At 54.3% G+C, this 18,366-nt stretch overlaps 7 protein-coding genes across 7 annotated transcripts; 5 read left to right on the top strand and 2 right to left on the bottom strand.

The window, feature by feature from the left end:
- Positions 1–768: 768 nt before the first annotated feature.
- Positions 769–3,126, top strand: IUM83_00667 (putative endo-1,3-beta-glucanase; the record flags this gene model as incomplete). The annotated part of the gene is made up of 1 exon (XM_067924455.1): positions 769–3,126. One exon carries the CDS (start codon positions 769–771, stop codon positions 3,124–3,126), a length of 2,358 nt encoding a protein of 785 aa, XP_067788704.1.
- A 187-nt stretch (positions 3,127–3,313) lies between these two features.
- Positions 3,314–5,826, top strand: IUM83_00666 (uncharacterized protein; the record flags this gene model as incomplete). Its single annotated transcript, XM_067924454.1, has 3 exons — positions 3,314–5,395; positions 5,625–5,696; positions 5,800–5,826. The coding sequence occupies 3 exons, from the start codon at positions 3,314–3,316 to the stop codon at positions 5,824–5,826; spliced, it is 2,181 nt and encodes a 726-aa protein (XP_067789167.1).
- A 273-nt stretch (positions 5,827–6,099) lies between these two features.
- IUM83_00665 (Glycosylphosphatidylinositol anchor attachment 1 protein) lies at positions 6,100–9,718 on the top strand (the record flags this gene model as incomplete). The annotated part of the gene is made up of 9 exons (XM_067924453.1): positions 6,100–6,435; positions 6,506–6,956; positions 7,025–7,914; positions 7,998–8,074; positions 8,163–8,331; positions 8,428–8,712; positions 8,787–8,960; positions 9,033–9,107; positions 9,182–9,718. The coding sequence occupies 9 exons, from the start codon at positions 6,100–6,102 to the stop codon at positions 9,716–9,718; spliced, it is 2,994 nt and encodes a 997-aa protein (XP_067789169.1).
- Positions 9,719–9,842: 124 nt separating this feature from the next.
- Positions 9,843–12,890, bottom strand: IUM83_00664 (Alpha-aminoadipic semialdehyde synthase; the record flags this gene model as incomplete). The annotated part of the gene is made up of 1 exon (XM_067924452.1): positions 9,843–12,890. The coding sequence occupies one exon, from the start codon at positions 12,888–12,890 to the stop codon at positions 9,843–9,845; it is 3,048 nt and encodes a 1,015-aa protein (XP_067789168.1).
- Positions 12,891–13,350: 460 nt separating this feature from the next.
- On the top strand, positions 13,351–14,070 carry IUM83_00663 (uncharacterized protein; the record flags this gene model as incomplete). Its single annotated transcript, XM_067924451.1, has 1 exon — positions 13,351–14,070. The coding sequence occupies one exon, from the start codon at positions 13,351–13,353 to the stop codon at positions 14,068–14,070; it is 720 nt and encodes a 239-aa protein (XP_067789165.1).
- Positions 14,071–15,011: 941 nt separating this feature from the next.
- Positions 15,012–15,608, bottom strand: IUM83_00662 (uncharacterized protein; the record flags this gene model as incomplete). Its single annotated transcript, XM_067924450.1, has 5 exons — positions 15,012–15,018; positions 15,104–15,181; positions 15,237–15,343; positions 15,423–15,455; positions 15,534–15,608. 5 exons carry the CDS (start codon positions 15,606–15,608, stop codon positions 15,012–15,014), a joined length of 300 nt encoding a protein of 99 aa, XP_067789164.1.
- Positions 15,609–16,288: 680 nt separating this feature from the next.
- IUM83_00661 (serine protease family S33) lies at positions 16,289–18,292 on the top strand (the record flags this gene model as incomplete). The annotated part of the gene is made up of 8 exons (XM_067924449.1): positions 16,289–16,748; positions 16,828–17,090; positions 17,163–17,195; positions 17,259–17,318; positions 17,390–17,449; positions 17,520–17,555; positions 17,619–17,777; positions 17,852–18,292. 8 exons carry the CDS (start codon positions 16,289–16,291, stop codon positions 18,290–18,292), a joined length of 1,512 nt encoding a protein of 503 aa, XP_067789166.1.
- Positions 18,293–18,366: the final 74 nt, after the last annotated feature.

Genomic DNA, 18,366 nt, shown 5'->3' with positions numbered 1-18,366 from the left:
CGGGATCCGCCTGCCTGCCAGCTGGAAGGCTACAGCGGCTCGGAACTCGCGCTTGTTGGGATCAACCCAGGTGAAGAAGCTGTTGTCTTTTACATGTCGGCCAACATGCTTGATCTGCGCCCCCGTGTAGTTGTCCACGGCCGGTCGAACAGCGAGGACGCGACGAACGCAGTAGCGTGTCGCTGGTTTGTTGTTGTAAGCGAGGCTCTCTATAAAGCGCATATTTTATTCTCCAAATGAGTGTGGTAACGAAAAGCGATCGCCCTTTTGCTGGCAGGGTTTATCGGATAAATTATCCTGTGCTGTGGCGCCAAGCTGCTCTTCGTTTCTCGCGCACCGACAATGCGGCAGCATAGCGCCAACTCGTCCGCGTATCTCTTCAGTGGTTTGTCCTGCAAGGTAGCAGCGAAGTCGCAGGGTGGCAAGCGCCCAGAGCACTGTGAACTGGTGGGGTTCGTACGTCGAAACCAAGGACACTCGGTGAGACGCGAGCGAAGCCATCTGATCCGGGAACATTGAGGCGGAATCGACCAGTGCAATGCCACATTGGCAGCTGTCTTCGCACACGCACGATTTGTCGCGAACCGATTTTTGTTGCCTTTTACAAGTCCAAAACATACAAGTACTTTTAGAGAAAAAAGTGAAATAAAAGCGGGTCCTCTATTGAGGTAGCTTCGCGAAAAGTATCCAGAAATCATATTTTGACAGGCATCGGCGGCCTCGATTCGGAGGAGCCCGACGTCGGAGCGCGGCATTATCGACTTCCCCATGCTCGTTGCCCGGCATAGCATACTGCTGCTACTGCTGCAAGCGGCTGCGAGCGCACTATTAGCCTCTTCACTTCTGCATGCAACCGCTGCAACGATCAATGACGATATCGCACAGGTGGCCACGGATGGTGACCACCACCGATATCTTGACCCATTTTCGACTGACGCTCCATCCGAGACACTCTTCCAACGCCAAGGCGGCCTCAAGACTCTCGCCCCCATTATCAATGTCGCGGACGAGTTACTCGACAAGCCCATACCCACCAACAAGTGGTGGGGAAACCTCATACACACCACCACAGAAGACATCAACACCGTCGCCAACCCCGCTTGGTCCAACCCGTACGCGCTCAAGCTGCCCAAGCAAGCGCCGTTCGGACTGCAGGCTTGCTACTCCTACACGTACCGCCAACTGGCCGACGAGGTGGACGGCGTCGTCAGGTATTATCTGCACGAGTTCCACAATGACGTGACGCTGTCGGCCAGCGAGTTCGGCTCGACCAAGCCTGACTACGAGGTGTATTCATTCAGCGACACGGGCGTCGCGCTGCGGACGTGTGTGGCTGGCGGCGGCGGCAGTGGCAGGTCGAGCTGCATGGACTCGGCGCTTGTGCACGGCATGGCGTTCGTGTCGGCCACATACGCCGGCTTGACACCCCGCATCGAGTCCGACTACGCCATGACGCTGCTGGACAGCTCGACGCCTGGCAAGTACGTGGTGCAGCTCGCGAATAAACAGAAGTGGGTGGTCTTCGCCAGCGACACGAGTGCGACCTTCTCGGTCGACAGCACTGGATCGGCGTTGGCTGCAGCGGCAGGCTACACCGGCACGGTTCGTGTGGCGGTTCTTCCGGAAAGCGGCGAACAGGATGTGTACGACGACTACGCCTCGTGCGTCGTGCGCGGCGGAGACGTGTCGGTGCAGTCTCGAACGAGTTACACGCTAGAGTGGGAAACCGAGGGCAGTGGGTGCGACAGCTCGGGTCTCCTTCATTTCGCGCTTCCTCATCAGGTGGAAGTCATGGACGACGCTACCACGATGCTGTCAAGCGGGGCCATCGTTCTGCACTCGAGCACGCGCGGCCAAATGGTGGGTCAGGTGACCAAATCTGGGAGGTGGACGCTGTCGGAACCCGAGGCGGACGACGAGGTGGACTTCTACCCTGCCAACAAGCCGGCGGCCGACGTGGTTTCGCAGATCGGTCTTCTGTCGACGCTGCAGGGTGACATTGATAGCACGTGGACGCTGGACACAGGTAGCTGGTATTACAACGGCAAGGCGTATCAGAAGTACGCATCACTGTGTCTGATGGCCACTGACAGCACAGTTGTTGGGACCAGCACGGCTTTGCGTCGACGATGTTTGTCCAAGTTGGAAGCTCTTATTGAGCCCTTTCTTACGAATTCCCTGAGCGCTCCGCTGGTGTACGAGACGACGTATAAGGGTGTTGTCAGCAACCTCGCATTTACAACTGGGGATATCAATGTTGATTTTGGAAATGGCGTGTATAACGATCACCACTATCACTACGGCTACTGGGTGACGGCGTCGGCCATTCTGAAGAAGCTAGACCCGACGTGGTCGGGTATGGCTCAGCTCGATATCATGGTGTGGACGCTGCTGCGCGACGTGGCCAACCCGAGCTCGGATGACACGTACTTCCCGAAATTCCGTCACTTCTCATGGTATCTCGGCCACTCGTACTCACACGGTGTGACACCCATGGCTGACGGTAAGGACCAAGAGAGCACTTCTGAGGACGTGAATTTCTACTATGGCATGATGCTTTGGGGGAAAGTGACGCAGAACCAAGCCGTCGAAGACCTCGGCAGCCTCATGCTGCGATTGAATGCGCGCGCCGTGCGCACGTATTTCCTCATGACGTCGGACAACGCGATTCACCCGCCGCAGTTCGTGCCCAACCACGTCACGGGTATCTTCTTCGACAACAAGGCGGACTACGCGACGTGGTTCAGCGCCGAGAAGTACTGCATCCACGGCATCCAGATGATCCCCGTGTCGCCTATCAACGGCTTGGTGCGCACGAAAACGTTCGTCCAGGAGGAATGGGACGATATCCTGTCGAAGGAGGCGATCGTGACGGGAGCCGATACCACGAACGCGTGGCTTTCGCTGTTACTTGTGAACCAGGCTGCGATCAACCAAGCGGACGCGCTGTCGAAGCTAGCGACGGCTACCATGGATGACGGCTTGTCACGTTCGTGGGCTCTCTACATTGCTGCTTCGTACCGCACCGAATCAGGCGTAGCAACCTCGACTTACACAAACCCTCTCTGGACTGCAGAAATCGATGTAGACGGTCAGGTGTGTCTGAATCCGTCATGGTCGTCTTGATTTCACTAAAAAATAAAAATCTGCAACGTTCGTCTTCAACTTGAAGTCTATTTCACGTCCACCACCCCACCCCTCCATTATCTAACCAAATCAGTTGTTAACCGCTTAACCGTTGCGTATCAGCCTGGTCTTCACATAGTGAAAGCCTGTCAAAAGTCTTGGCGCCTAGGGAAGTGGGAACGCGAGGATGGTGAAGCGCAGCTCCAAGGCTCGGCGCGGCGGCTCGGCCGTGGACCAGCTGCAGGCGGCGCTCACGCGCTCGCTCAAGGACAGCGTGGCCTCGGCCGTGAGCTCCGTGTGCGAGAGCTACCAGCAGGCGCTGGACGAGCAGGCGGCCGCGGCCGTGGGCGCCGCCCCCGCCGACGACAGCGCTGGCTACGACCAGTACTACAACAACTGCCGCCGCCTGGTGGACTACATCCAGCAGAACATGGCGGCGTCGCCGGGCTTCGGCGAGCAGATGGACCGCATCATCCTGGCCTGCCACAGCGGCGCCACGGAGCGCGTGCTGAGCTCCGTCGTGACCAAGCAGCTGTGGTTCCACCCGCGCGGCGGCGCGCCGCCCCCCGAGCGGGAGACGCGCAGCAGCAGGAAGAGCAGCAGCAGCAGTGGCGACAGATCGGCCAAGACGAAGGTCAAGAGGGAGCTCTCCTCGTCCGCCACCGCCAGGATGGCGACGCGCGCGTCCACGGAGTCGCCCGCCGCGTCCACGGAGTCGCCCGCCGCGCACACGAGGAGCGCGTCGGGCAAGAGATCCACGCGGAGCAGCACGCACGACGTGCAGCCGGTGAAGAGGCCGCGACGTGCGGCCAGGAAGGTGATCCACGACACGGAGGACGACGAGGAGGTGGAGGAGCAGCAGGAGGAGGAGCAGGAGGAGAAGCCTGTGATGAAGGCCCGCAGAGGGAAGCAGCAGCAGGAGGAAGAAGACGACGACCAGCTCTTGTCCTTTAAGGACGCTATTGGAGAGCTGTGCTACCCGGACCGCCGCACGCCGACCGAGACCAAGTTCTTCAAGGAGCGGCTGCGCAAGTCCATCCAGTTCGTCGACGCGCTGCTGTGCAAACCCCCTTCCGGCAAGGTGTGCGGACGCGGGTGCAAGAAGATCCGCGCGCAGATGTGCAGCAGCTCCACGCCCTGCAAGAACAAGATGTGCCGCATTTGGCACGACGTGGAGGCGCATACCGACCGCTGCCAGAACCCGCAGTGCGAGTTTAAGAATCGGATCTTGCTCCGCGAGACGATGCACAAGCTGGACATGAAGGAGCAGCAGATCGCGGCGGCGAAGGCCGATCTGGTAGGCAAGCAGGTCCAGCTGAAGGAAGCTGACGACGACGACAAGGAAGCCTTGGAGAATGAGATTGCAAGCCTGGAGCAGGATCTGGAAGAGTTCGATGGCGAACTCGGTGTGTTGGAGACGACCAAGAAGACATTCTGGGACAACCTTAACGAGATTGGCATTGAAGTGAGCGATGACGTGGTTGACAACTTCCCAGATTTCGCTACACACTACGAGACCAAAAAGGCGCCGCGCCAGGCGCGGAAGGCCACAGCCGTTCCTACGGCGAACCTCTCTTCTGCATCCAGCCGAGGCTCCCGTGCTGCTGCTCGACGCGCAAGTTCTGGACCCCATGGAGGCGGTGCTGGAAATGAAGAGGATGAAGAAGATGCTGATGCTGAAAGCATGGGCAACAATATCCCGCGGCGTACAGCGCGTAGGAGTACGTCAAGCGGACGTCACACCGCGTCACCGCAAAATGAAAGTGATGAGGAAACGAAGGGTGGCGATGAGGAGGCAAAGGAGGGTGGTGCGGAAACGTACCGAAGTGGCAGGGTGATCCCTCGGCCTGATGAACCACCACTACCACCCGCTGGCCCTCCTCCTTTCAGACAAAACCCAGAGTTAGATCGGGCGTATGCCGCAGCCGCCTCAGGCTATTCTATTCACCCTCCAGCGGATGATCTTGAGGCACCCGCAGTCGCTATGGATCTCGAGACTCCTGTTGTAGCTATCGTGGGGGATCAAGAGACACCCACAGTCGCTACGGCTCCCGAGCTAACGAAGCAAGCGCAAGTAACATCGGAAAACGAGATATCTGAGCTCCAGAATTTGGCTGACGCGCAACAAGCGAGTGACGAAATCTCGGGAATCATGGCGGACTTCAGCGCCAATCCGCCTCCAGTTGACCCAGCCAACACGGCTGGCTTCAGCTCCAACCCGACTCCGGTTGACCCAGCCAACACGACTGGCTTCAGCTCCAACCCGCCGGTCGACCCAGTCAACACGACTGGGTTTACCATTCGTGGTAACCAGCCACAAAACCCGTAAATGCTGCTACGGTGGTGTCGAGCCAACTCTTCCAGCGAGGTTATGTGTACACGGCTACCGAGAAATACTGGATACCTGCAATACGGCTGTTGTTCGCGTGGACGCACGGCCTACCAGCCAGACAGTCAGCTCCACCAACGTTTACATTTTGCGTCACGATCCCTAAAAGAAAAGCTGCGAAGCGTCGGACGATGAGGTCAACCGCATCAAAGCAAAGATAAACAAGTTCTCGTTCACCCAAGTTTGTTCTCGCCTGCATCACTACCAAGAGCTTTCTGCCTCCTGGTGTCGTGATCCATTTACGGATTCATTTACTGACTTTTTTGCTGTGTTTATAATTATAGCGCTGCTTTTTTGATAAGCAGGGTTGAGCAAGTTTGAGCAGTAGACATCGCTAAGCGATGGCGCATCACCATGGGATGATTGACGGAGTTCCGTTCGCGAGGGAGGAGTCTTCATCACACTTGCTTCAGTTACCGCGCGTCGGAGAAGATGACAGCAAAATGGACGAAGGGGAAAGGCCCATGTCGGCAGGGCTAGAAGAACATAGTCCTTCGAAGTCCTTTGACCCGCTCATTGGACTCCAAGGGGATATCAATGATGGAGTTCTTTCAAAGGATCTACCGCTGCAGTTGCAGTTGGAAATGTTGCGTGGAAAGCTCTCTCGTCGAAACCAAGTACTTGAGGTTATCCGACGAGCGTACTACCGCGATGTGATTATCATCAAGGAGGAGCTGCGTCAGTACGGAGGGAAGTTAAACCACATGGGTTCGGCGGCATCATTGCGAGGAGAGATGCCAAAGCTACAACGAACACCATCTCGTCAGATCGGCGTATCTGCATCCGTTGACGGCGGGCTTTCTAGCGTTCCATCAGTGGATTTGCGTGAGGCTCTGCCCTTGTTTGCGCCTAGCGAAACCATGCTGCAAGTACATCCATGCGAGACCTGTGGTGGCCACTTAGAGCTCGTTCATGGCGAGGTACGCCCCTGGTTGAAACTGCGAACCTTTAAATTGTTGCTTAAGGATAGTGCTTGTATGTCTGATACAGAGCAAAGAACTCAAGGCTGCTCGTCAAGAAATGGCTCGTGCGTCGAAAGGAGAGCAGCAAATGCGAACCGTGGTGCATCGAATGCGCTCCGAAGCCAAGCAGATGGAGGAAGTTAATGACGCGCTACAGCAACGAGTAAAGGCCCTGATGAAAGAAAATGCGTACACGCTCGAGCAGCTGCAAGCCGCGCGGAAGATGGAGCGCGAGCAAAAGGTCATTATTGCAGGAATGCGATCCAAACTTCAGCTCACACAAGCTACACAAGACGAGATTGATCGCCTTGCAAGCGAGTACAAGGACGTGAAGCAGCAACTTATTCGCTCGAACCACGACCGCGATATTTTCTCCGCTTCAAACAACCACCTAAAAGAAGAGCTAGCTGAGGTAACAAAGGCTCTCCATGTGGTCAAGGTTGAGAAGGCACAAATTGAGTCTGACTTCGGCACCAACTGTACGTTGCGAGTGGAGAGCATGGCAATGCTCTCTCTTGTCTAACGATATGTGCTTATGTCTTCTTAGACTACCGGCTTCAAGAAGAGACCAAAAAAGCTAAGCAACTAGCTGTGGATCTCGCGGCACGTGATGAGCAGCTCAAGGAAAAAAATGCGCTTTGTACAGAACAGCAACAATCACTGACATCTCTGAAGGAAGAACTCGTATCGACGCTACAACGTTTTGAGCAGACCAAGCGGCATCTGGAAGATCAACTAATCGAAGAGGAGCGTGCAAGGGAGGAGATGCAAGAACAGAACCTAGAATTTCGGCGCTTGAACAAGAAACTGGTGCGAGACTTGGAGAACATGCACAGTCACTCAATGGATATGGACATATCTTCCACGATTGACGAGGGTGAAATCTCGGAGAAGCACGAGAACAGCGGCTCTAAAAAGGAACGCTCACAACGACCACAGGCGGCAAATCAGGCGATGGCACTGCGCAACAATATGCGCAAAAAGTTGGATGATCTCCAGTATCAACTTGAATGGGCCTTAATGCGTGAGAACGATTTAGCTGGGATGCTGGCACACAGCACAAGTGGAGCTACCAGCAAGACACCTGGCTTGAAGCGGATTCTCAGCAGGATGCCAAGCAAAACTGTCATTACCCGCTTACCGATTCCTGAAGATGAAGAAGTTCGTTCCACGGGATCTTCAGAGATGGTTACTACAGAGGATACGACGCATAGCGTGAACGAAAAAGAGGGTGCTCGACCGAGTAAGAAATCTTTACGTGGTTCGCAGGGTGGGTCTGAACAATCGGATACTTCGTTGAAGGAAGAAGATGAGTCACAAGAAGCCTTGGAAATCAATGAAAAGAACTTTGAGGCTTATCACAAGGAAGTGGCGCGTATGCTAACGGAGGTGAAAGAAGGCAAAGACAAGATAGCGAAACAGCAGAAAGTGATCACGGTGCGTAACAGAATGCAAATCCACTACTGGACGTTGCAGTGACGGTTTAACACGCCTTCCTTGTGATGGAACTGCCTCAACAGGAACTCGAACGAAAGAATCATGTGATTACGGATCGTCTTGAAGAGTCCAAGCTGTCCATTGAGGCTCTAACCGGCAGGTAAACTGCGAACAACAGCGCAGATTAGCATACTTTTTGCTTGCGGCAGACTGAACTGATTTCATTGCCTCTTTGGATGAAATGACAGCGTGAATGCATTGAAGATGCGATTAAACCAGGATAGTGCAGGTGCTGCTGAGATGATGGAAGCAATGATGCGGCAGATTGACGAGGGAAAGCGAGACCAGCAGTATGAGGTCGAAAGAAGCGCAATTCTTATGAGTTTCCTGCGCCAAGTGTCGGAGTCCGTGCATGAAGTAAGTGACAATAAGGCACTAATTCTGGAGCTCGAGTTAGATGTGGTTCCACCCGATGACCCCAACGAGGCTAGTGGTGCTGAAGGTGGTATGCAGATGATGGAGCTGCAGCGCAAAAAGCGCGAAGTGCGCCGAAAGGTGCTAATGGATAAGGCGATGAAAAAGTTTTCGATTATGTGCCATAATCGTGCCGAACTCATCGGCGTCGAGATGCAAAAAATGCGATCAAGCTTTGAACGGATGCGTGAGGACCTCGATCAGGCCGAAAACAAGATTGACTCCGATCAACTCCATATCCGAACGCTCGAGGCAGAAATCGCAAAGCTACGTCTGACAGTCGAGATGGGGAAGAACACTCTAGGGAAACTCGAAAGAACGCTGGTACGACAGCAAGTGGTGCGAATCATGGCATCGGTCTGGTGCTGACAACAGTATCTTGTGTATGTACTGCTTAGAAACAAACGACCGATGATCTCAATGACTACACGATGAGGTTCAGGATACAAGGGGAAGAAATTACGATCCTAAAGGGAGAACACGAAAAGTTACAAGAAGACCAAAACCGACTTACATTACTTTTGTTCGAGAAAACCAAGGCGTGGCAAAAAGAGATCAACACAAACGATAAGGTGCGCGTTTTCTTGCATGAACCGTTGCCTTACTTAGTTTCGACTAAAAGGCACGGCATTACTGTCTGTCAGTGTAACCAAAGGATAGAGAAGTTAGAGGAGGCTATTGGTGACATCAAGGCGGAGCGAGAGATTCTGCAGAAAAAGGTTAGTAGAGTCCCGTAGACGTACTCGAATTTACTACAGTCTAAGCGGTTTATCGTTTCTGTATCGAACTGTAGCTCGATGAGATCGAAGCACTGGCTGAGTTCCGCCGCCAGACGAACCGTAGTGTAGAAATTTCAGCGATTCCTGAGACTACTGAATCGGAAATTCAAACAGACCGGTGGAAACCGCAGGGACTGATTCTACGGCAGCGTAATGGTCCTGATCGAATGCCACAACGATATCTCGGTAAGGCATCGGTTATGATCCACTGTCCCGAGTTGAGCCGCCCTGTGCCTTCTGTCGGTATGGATGCAGCCCCAGTTCCTCGAAACCAAGATCTCGGACTGGGAGCATTGTCCAGTCCGAATGGGATCATGCCGCCGATGGTGTCGGATACGGATGAGCATGTGCGTGGAATGCTCGAGTTGAAGATTTATCCATCAGTCAAAGCTGGTGGTCGGCAGATCAAAACGAGCTACGCCAGCTCGCGCCCCAAGGCTCTTTCGAGGCTTTACCTATCGTCTGACGGGGTTTCTCAGAAGTACATCGCGCCAACAGCGCGAGGCGAAGGCCGGGGATCGTTTGATGGACGACCGTCCACTGTCTTGTAAAGCTAGTGGGCCACCACTAGCTTGGAAGGAGAGGGGGGGGGGCAGCAACGAATTGGACTGGATAGTCACCACACAAATGTATTTTCAAAAGAGCGTTAGCTGTTTGCCCAGACTACCCTGCCTTTTAATGCTGCGGGATTGTCTTCTCGATGAAACGAATACCTTCCACCTCAAGACGTGCGAGGGCTGGCCCGTAAATGTCAGGTGTCGTCGGTGTAAGCACTCCTCGGCCTTGAACTGCGTCTTGCAAAATCAACTGCACACCGATCGCAGCACTCAAACCAACGGTTTTGGCCATGATGGTGTCACCGTTCTCAGACCCGTATCCCACGAACGTCGACGTGCGTTTTTCCTTCTGGCCGTCTTCGTACTCGATGCCGAACTCATGGTGCATGATGGCCATGTCTCGTTCTCCCGGTTGATAAGACAGCTTGTCCTGCAACAATGCACAGAAAGCGTCGAGAATGGATGGGGCTCTCACTACCGGTGTAGTGTGATCATAGGCGCCGAGCCACTGAAGGAACCCGTTGGCATCCTCGCGAAGGCCTTGGTGTCCCCCTAACTGAGAGATAAGGTCTGGCCACGTAGCTGCAATGGGCTTGACCGAGTCCATGTCGAAGAGACCAAGCTTGCGCAGCTGGTACAGGATTTGGCAGCAACCACCATAGCGCAGTGTACCGCGGTACAAGGAGTGTGCCTCAGGAATACCGTAGATCTCGCCGTACGGCAGTGAGTTACGGTTTGGGATCTGCTCGATGTTGAACGCTGGCAAAAAGTTCACACGTTCGCTGCTGTTGAGTAAATCTTCACCTGCGACGTTGATGACCTTGCCGTCTTTGCGGTACTGTGCCGCATTCAGTGCAGCAGTAAGAACACCGCGCGGACTCCAGCTGAACTTGTAACCAATGGCGTTGTCTGCGGCTTCGGGAGCGGGCAGCCCACCACACACTGACGAAAATGACAGAACCTTTCCAGAATGAGCCTTCACTTCATCGATGATCTTCATGGCACTCATGTGATCCATGCCAGGGTCAAGACCAATTTCGCAGAGGATAGGAATGCCAGCTTTCTTGGCTTTGGCGTCGAGCTCTTTCATCTCCGGCGACACATAGCTTGCAGTCACGAGAGGTGTTGCATGGTGGATGCACCGTTGAGCAATGGTCGTATGCATTGTAGCTGGTAGTAGTGAGACAACACAGTCGGCCTCTGCACAGAGTTTGTCGACACCGGCAGCATCCTCGGCTACATTCACCACATGAGGCTTAATGTTACGACGAGTAATTTTGCGCATCATCCCCTTCACTTCACCCTCGATACCAGAGACCACGTGCACTTCATTTCCTTGCTCGCGCGACAGATACTCCACGAGCGGTGACGCCACCAATCCCGCGCCAAAGCACACGATTTTGCGCTTCTTCGGGCCGGAGACGGACACGTCCGTTGCCGTGTTGGCAGCAGCATCCTTGCGCACAACACCACCGCGCGTTTTCGAGTAATTCGTACCACATAAGTCGGGAAGCTCCGTAACGGTAGCCTTGGCACCAGACGTCAGCTCTGCAAGAGAACGGATCTTCACAATGATGTCGTCTAGAGCAGCGCGGTCGTTCATACTGACCTGGACGATTGCGTTCGACACAGTGCTAAAACCACTATCCCCAGCTGCAATGTTCGGTCGGACTTCGCAGTCCACAAGGTGGAAGCCTCCGTCGTGGTCCTCAATAAGATTCAGTACCTGGTTGATGAGGCCTGTATCGAAGAGGTGTCCTTCCAGTAGGAGACAGGTGCTACCTGCAACCTCCTGTTGAGCATCCAGGAACTTGAACTGTTTGCTGCGCTCACGCTCGGCACGCATCCGATGGATATACTCGTATTTCGGCGCCAAAACACCTTTGCTGGCGATGCAAGCGCCACGCAACTCGGCCGGCAACTCCTTTTGCTCATGAAGCGGCACGTTTGCCGAAGTGACACTCGATAACGCCGTGACGTATCCCACCAAGCGGTCGCCGAATTGCTGGCTGGATTCACGCGCCAGCTCGCTCGGCAAGATATCGACACTCATCACCATAATGCCATCGTCGCCTTCAAGGCCTCGACTGTCGCCGTCCTCGCGCATCTTATCCTCCGCGACATCGTACAAAGCAAACGGCCGTTCGATCTCCGTTGCGCGTTCCAAGAACTCGACACTGCCGCCGATATCGCACGAAATGTCCGCGATCCCCAGCAGCTTGTGGTTCCCGGAGCCTCGAAGCTCTCGGATCTGCTCTCGCGTGATCAGCCGCGGGAAGCGGTCGTCCCAGTACATGCAGTTCACCAGCATGGACGTGTACGGCAGCACCTTCTCGTGGAAAGCAGCTTCGTACTGGTGCGGGTTCTGGTAGTAGTGCGCGCGCGAGGACGTGCCGCTGAATCCCGGCTGAGGCTTCACGAAATAGGCCGGGTCGTCGATCACCGTGCCGTACAGAATGTGGTTGTTCTTCGGCAGCTTGGACAGCTCCGACGGGTGCACCATCTCGTGCGGCATGAGCTTGAAGATCTCCTGCGCGCCCTTGGACACGTTGCCGTTGCCCGTGAAGGCGAACGTCATGGGCGCCAGCTCGCTGGGCAGTCCGTCCGAGCGGATCCTCCGGCCCGCGGCCTCCACCGCGTCCTTGGCGTGCTCCAGGTCCGCGTACATGTAGGCGGACGCGACGTTCACGAAGGGCGAGGACACGCCCAGGTTGATGAGGCGCTCCCCGAGGCCGCGGAAGCCCGCGATCATGCCGGCGCGGCCGGCGTTGCCCCCGAAGGCGATGAGGCGCTTGCCGCTCTCCTCGGTGATGCACTCGTAGTCGATGAGCGTGACGCGCCGCTGCAGCACGGCGTCCAGCAGCGCCATGTTCTCGGGCTGCGCCTTGATGGTGTGGCTGAAGAAGAGGTACGTCTTGTCGGCCAGCAGCGCCGGCTCGGGCACCTGCTTGACCCCCACGATGACGTCGGCGGGCGCCAGGTCCTCGGACAGCGTCGCGCCCGCGCGCGCGTACTGCTCGTCCGAGAAGACGCGCGCCGTGGACGGCTGCACCAGCACCTGCACGCCGCGCTGCACGAGCTCGCGCACGTGCGCGGGCGTGAGCGGCGCGCGCCGCTCCCACTTGTTGTACACCTCGCGGACGATGCCCACGCACCTGCCCGGCATCCTGGAAGTTGGTGTCTTCCGCGCCGCAGATTGGGGAATGGCATTCACGGCCTTTCAGCTGGTTGAAGTCCAAGATTCAGGCGGTGAAGATTGGGAGGCGAAACGGTAGCACCGACTCCTTTACTTTATGATCTAATGATATAGGTTATTCAAATACATGATATATATAAGGTTGCTACATCACAGTTTAGGAAGTGTTGTGTACCATATATTAAAGGTTATCGGATGTTTTGAATTTTGCCAGGCGAGGTTGAAGTTGCCGGTGGTGGATGGGCGCACGACAAGGTACAGTAGACGAATTGCGTGTGCAGCACATGTAGACGCCAGCCACGGTCTTCAAGTGAGACGCCACGCACTTTGATGAGCAATATGGCGTTGCAGTTGCGGCGGGGCTGGAACGGCTGGTCATGACGCGTCGTGGGTCACGATATGCGCTTTGGTAGTTGCCTTTTTGCTGCTGATGGCGCCGCCGAAGGCGCAGCCCTCGCCGCCGCCGCGCTACTTCAGCTTCAAGGACTACCTGTCGGAAGCGGAGGCCGCGACGTTCTTCGAGCTGCCGCACGCCGAGCAGGTCGCCAAGGTGACGCAGTACTTGGACTTCCTGGGCCAGCAGCCGGACACCGCACAGTTCACGACGTCGCCCAAGGCGTCCATCAGCTTCGCCCGGCTCCGAGAACATCGCGGAGACGACAAAAACTCCGACGAGAGCTCCGCACTAGATGTATCAATACTCCAGAGCTTGGTGCAGGGACAAACGCTCAGCGGGTTCGGCGCGTTCGGCACGGAACCAGGCTTCTTGCCTCAAAAGAGACTGAGCTTGGCGGTCGCGCACACTGTGGAGGACATCGGCCACACCTACATCGTTGAACGCAACAAGCGCGGCGAGGCCAGGCCGCCCGTGCTCAACAGCCGGAGTTTCTTCTTCTACTGGTGCCACGCAGAGAAGCAGAAAATGATGGACATCCGGGAGAAGTTAGCCGCTCGAGACATGTCGTCGGAGCGGAGGAGGGAGTATTGGCAACGCATTACGGTTGTCGTGGATCGCGCCATGTGCGAAGATTGCATTCGGTTCGCAGAGTGTTTCGCGCGGTTTGAGAAGACCTTAATCTATATTCAAGACCCAGCGGTGACGCGGGTGTTCCCGTCTTCCAGTGCGCATCAAGTAGTGCCTTCATTATAGCAAACGCTCAGGCGAGCGATATTGCTCAAAATGGATCGCAAAGTCTATCGAATTGTTTTCGGCAAGCTTTACTACTTGAAGAGCCTGCCAAATGTGCCTTTACGCCGTAGTCGGTACCTTCGAACCTGCTATACATCGTCCGACTGAGTTACTGGTGGCACAAAACTTATCAAAATAAAGGACAATACCTGCACTTGCTGGTTGCCCTCTCCTGGTAGCTCGTTCTTGCGCTCCTACGCATCATGAGTATTGTGAATCGTTGTAAGCGTTAATGCACGTGGAAGTTGAGATGAACAACGTACATCATAATCGAACGTTGCATCGTCAAGCTGCTCCAGGTTATTTACCGCTGTTTTGGTTCTGTCTTGAAGATCCAGGATTCGAGCCATATAGTTTACAAGTCTTCTTGTAGCATCAGAGAACTTTCCTGTTGGCGATGAAGTCGTCGCTGAATATCATCTAAAGCAAGTTTTTGTGCTGCTGATGCACGATCTCGAAATGCGACGTCAGCTTCTCGTTCCTTCAAATGAATTTGTTGAACCTCCAGCTAGGAAAACCGATATGCAAAGCGATGAGTCAACCAACTACATGTAGAAACTTGCCAAGTTACTGCATATACTTGTATTCCATAATACCTCATGCTAGACAGGTCATTTGCTGCGTATAGGATGCGCGAATCTCGTCCTCAAAGACTTTGAAGTGCGTCGTAGTACAAAATATCACTCTAGATGAACGACAATGACGGCCTTCATACTGGCGACTTTTGCGATCCAAATCGTTCTGAAAATTTGCAAGTTCCTCTCCCTTCTCGTTCAGCACACGTTCTTTGGTTTGGAGCTAAAATGAGGGAAATGAGGTGAACTGTGTCCTCCGGCCTACTTGTACAATATAACGATATACATGTACGTACATATTTTCATGCAGTCGCGCCCTTGATAAGGCTAGCTTCTGCAGCAATGCGAACAATAGACTTTCAATGAGTCCAGATCAAGCATAAACCATGACAACAGGTCCCGTCAATAGCTGCTCCTACTTTTTCTCGGAGATCGAGTACGGCTTCACGTTCAGTTTGTTCATTCGTTTGAGAAACCGCTTCAGCTTGTTGCGCCTCCTGAAAGCCTTTCTGCTGTTGCTCCAGTAATGCATAATGCAGACGCGCTTCCAACCGTGTTATTTCCAGTATTCGAACATCCAAGTTGCGCTCCTCCTCAGCTACACGCTCCATTTCTTCGTTTAGAGCGTGTTCCATGGACCGGATACTTCGCTCTCGTGCCTATATTGGCGCCAAACACTTTTCTCGGTGAACCAACCCTTGCTGCGTGAAGAAATTGGAAATGCAAATCTGAATGCACCTGCTGGGTTTGGTGCTCCTTTATGACAGCAGTCTACTCCAGCAAATGCAGTCCATAACATCGAGTAATAACCACTTATCACACTAGGCATACAGACATGAATCGTCGTACTCGGAGATCATTCAGGTGTTGCTCCTGTTCCCACAAATGCTTCTGATTGTATCGCAGCGCCGAACCTGTCGCCATGCCATCAACGATTGAGTATCACAATGTTTATTAAAAATCCTGGCAATAATTTACGACTTCACCAATGTTTCTGAGCCCCGATGAGCCCATTGACGCCGTGGCAAGTCTTGGAAACTAGAAGTTACGCATAGGCTGCCGTGCTCACCGTGCGGCCTAAGGTTACAAGTGATCGAGTAGACAGCACCACTCGATCCACGGGTCTCGCGTTTAGCTAGGCATCGCGTGACATACTGAGCCAACAATTGAGACAGATGCTCCACAAAGTGATACGACACCGTCGCCATCTCCGATCGTTCGTCCTACCACTCGTCAATGCTTCAAACGACGCACTCAAACGACTTCACCTTCTGCGTACCTCATCGAAACCACAAGAAGAAGAAAGAAAAGAGGTGTAATACAATCGCCCCGCTTTCGTTGCTTTCACGTGGCTACGCAGCGCTCGGAACCCTGTTGTGCAGTCCATGTTGCGCTCTGAACAAAACTTTCGCTTCTAAATAGATCCGAGTACTTGAAGTCGCTCGATCACCGAAATATAGCCATCTCCAAAAATTTGCAACATTTCAGCATACATTCATTCATCCGTGACTGCATCATCATCGTTTTTGCGGTAGGCAGTAGCCAAGTCTCGCCTTCCGTGGCACACCTCGAATCGAGTCCTCGATCACACACCGGCAGCTGACATGGCAGCACAGGAACCCGTGAAGCGCCCGCGACTGGCCCCGTGGAAAGTTGTGGCAGTGCTGGCGGCGCTGGTACTGCTGACACCCGTGTGGATCGCGTACGGTTGCCTGGGGGCTCTTTTGACACTTCCGTCGCGCACAATTGCCAAGACCGGGTTGCAATTGCTGGCCGTGGTGGAGCTTTGGTTCACCTTCCAAGTATTCTTCGTCGATGCTGAGGGGGAAGCAGACGACCCGTGGCTGAAATTGGCGCTGATGGGGTGGTTGGTGGCGCTGCTGCTAACCCAGTGGAAGCTTGATCAGCTGCTGGTGTTTCACCTCAGCCAGAAACCAGAGGAGCTCCGCATCAACGTTGCTGGCATCGCACTACTGGCGACATTCGCTGCAGTTGCTGCTTCCCTGTGGAGACCAAGTGTAAGTGTGCTCTCGCACCGGCAGATATTGTCCAGCTACTCAATGTGTAAGTTACTGCCGCTGCAACGTTCCAGTGTATAGGCACTACTATAATATTTCGCTAACGCATTATTTTCCTTGGCCAGATGTGTTTTGGCTAGCGTACTTGGCGCTTCCGGCAACGGTTGTAGTAGCTCACGCTAGATTGTGGATCCCTGCGCGATACTCTGAACTGGAGCGCCTCGAACACGAAATTATCGGGCGTAACTTAAACGGGCCTTTCGAGACCTTGAAAGTCGCCGGTCTCGGAACGGTACATGTGCCTTGCACAGCGCCAAATAATTACGAGCCGAAGTTGCCTCTGGTGCTTATTCACGGATATGCAGCGGGAAATGCACTTTGGGCATGCGTGAGTCGCATCGATTGTTACGAAAGTAATTTGCCGTTTCCTGACTATGATGTTATGTTGCCCTGATTTCAGAACTTCGAGGATCTGTCAAAGCACTACGATGTGGTATGGCTGCCAAGTTTGTAAACTGGGGATGTGTGTCTAATTCCCTGTGCTCGTGGCGTGCAGTACGCAATTGAATGGCTAGGTACTGGGAAATCGGATCGCCCGAAGTTCACGTCCTACGAGGTTGGTATTTGCAGTGGAAATTTGGCGAGGTCTTATATCTAGTGCACTAACAGCTTCCTGTACTTCTTCAGTGGGAGTACGTAAATGAAATTATGGTTGAGGCACTGGAAAGCTGGAGAAAGGAGCTCAGCGTGAGTAGCGTTCGAGGTTGGCTCACTCATTTGACTTCAGTATCGCTAACTGGAATTCTCAAATGCACAGATCGACAAGTTTTATCTCGGAGGCCACTCTATGGGTGTAAGTTCTGCACCTACATCCGCACAAACTCGTCTTGCCTGGACTAACAAGTTGTTTCTTTAGGCCATGTTCGCCACCTCTTATGCAGTAAAGTATCCAAGTCACGTCATGCATCTAGCGCTAATTTCTCCTGCTGGGGTCGGCCACCCACCAACACCTAAAGACCAGCCGCTCGGTCTTCGCGTCTTTCGCTCTATTTGGAATCTGCGACTGACCCCAATGGTACGCCTTGCTACCTTGTTTTTGCTTCGCCACCATAATCTAATCTACTGGTTACTGCTTATTATTGCAAACAGAGCGTTGCGAGGTATGCCGGTCCGCTGGGCCCACGCTTCTTGCGCTTCATCACATCTGTGCGCGTGAGCGTGATGCCCGAGACGAGCTGCGTTCGCCGCGGATTGATCCCCCAGGACGCGTTGGCAGCCTACTGGTACAACAACTGGGCACTGGAGAAATCGGGTGAGATCGCAATGCACTCACATCTGCTGCCCGGTGCATTCGCCAAAAGGCCGCTCTGCGAGATGCTCACGCCCGAAAACATCGAGACCCCGATCACTTTCCTCTACGGTGGCGGGCCGGACTGGATGAGCTCGAGCCACGGCGAGAACGTAGCGAAGGCGTTCGAGGGCAACCAGAGTGTGGAGGTGCTCCTCGTGCCGGGCGCGGGGCACCAGCTCTTCATGGACAACGCGCCCGCGTTCAACGAGCTGCTGCTCTCGGCGCTTGCCCGATCCTGAGGTTGATGTAGCCATCTATCTGCAACCAGTGGGCGCGTAATCAAACCTGTCCTTCTCAATACTTTCAAACTGTC

The sequence above is a fragment of the Phytophthora cinnamomi genome, assembly GCF_018691715.1.
Source record: "Phytophthora cinnamomi strain GKB4 chromosome Unknown Contig53, whole genome shotgun sequence".
Taxonomy (NCBI): domain Eukaryota; phylum Oomycota; class Peronosporomycetes; order Peronosporales; family Peronosporaceae; genus Phytophthora; species Phytophthora cinnamomi.
The sequence above is the reverse complement of the archived record's forward strand: the minus strand, read 5'-3'. Positions and strand labels throughout refer to the sequence as shown.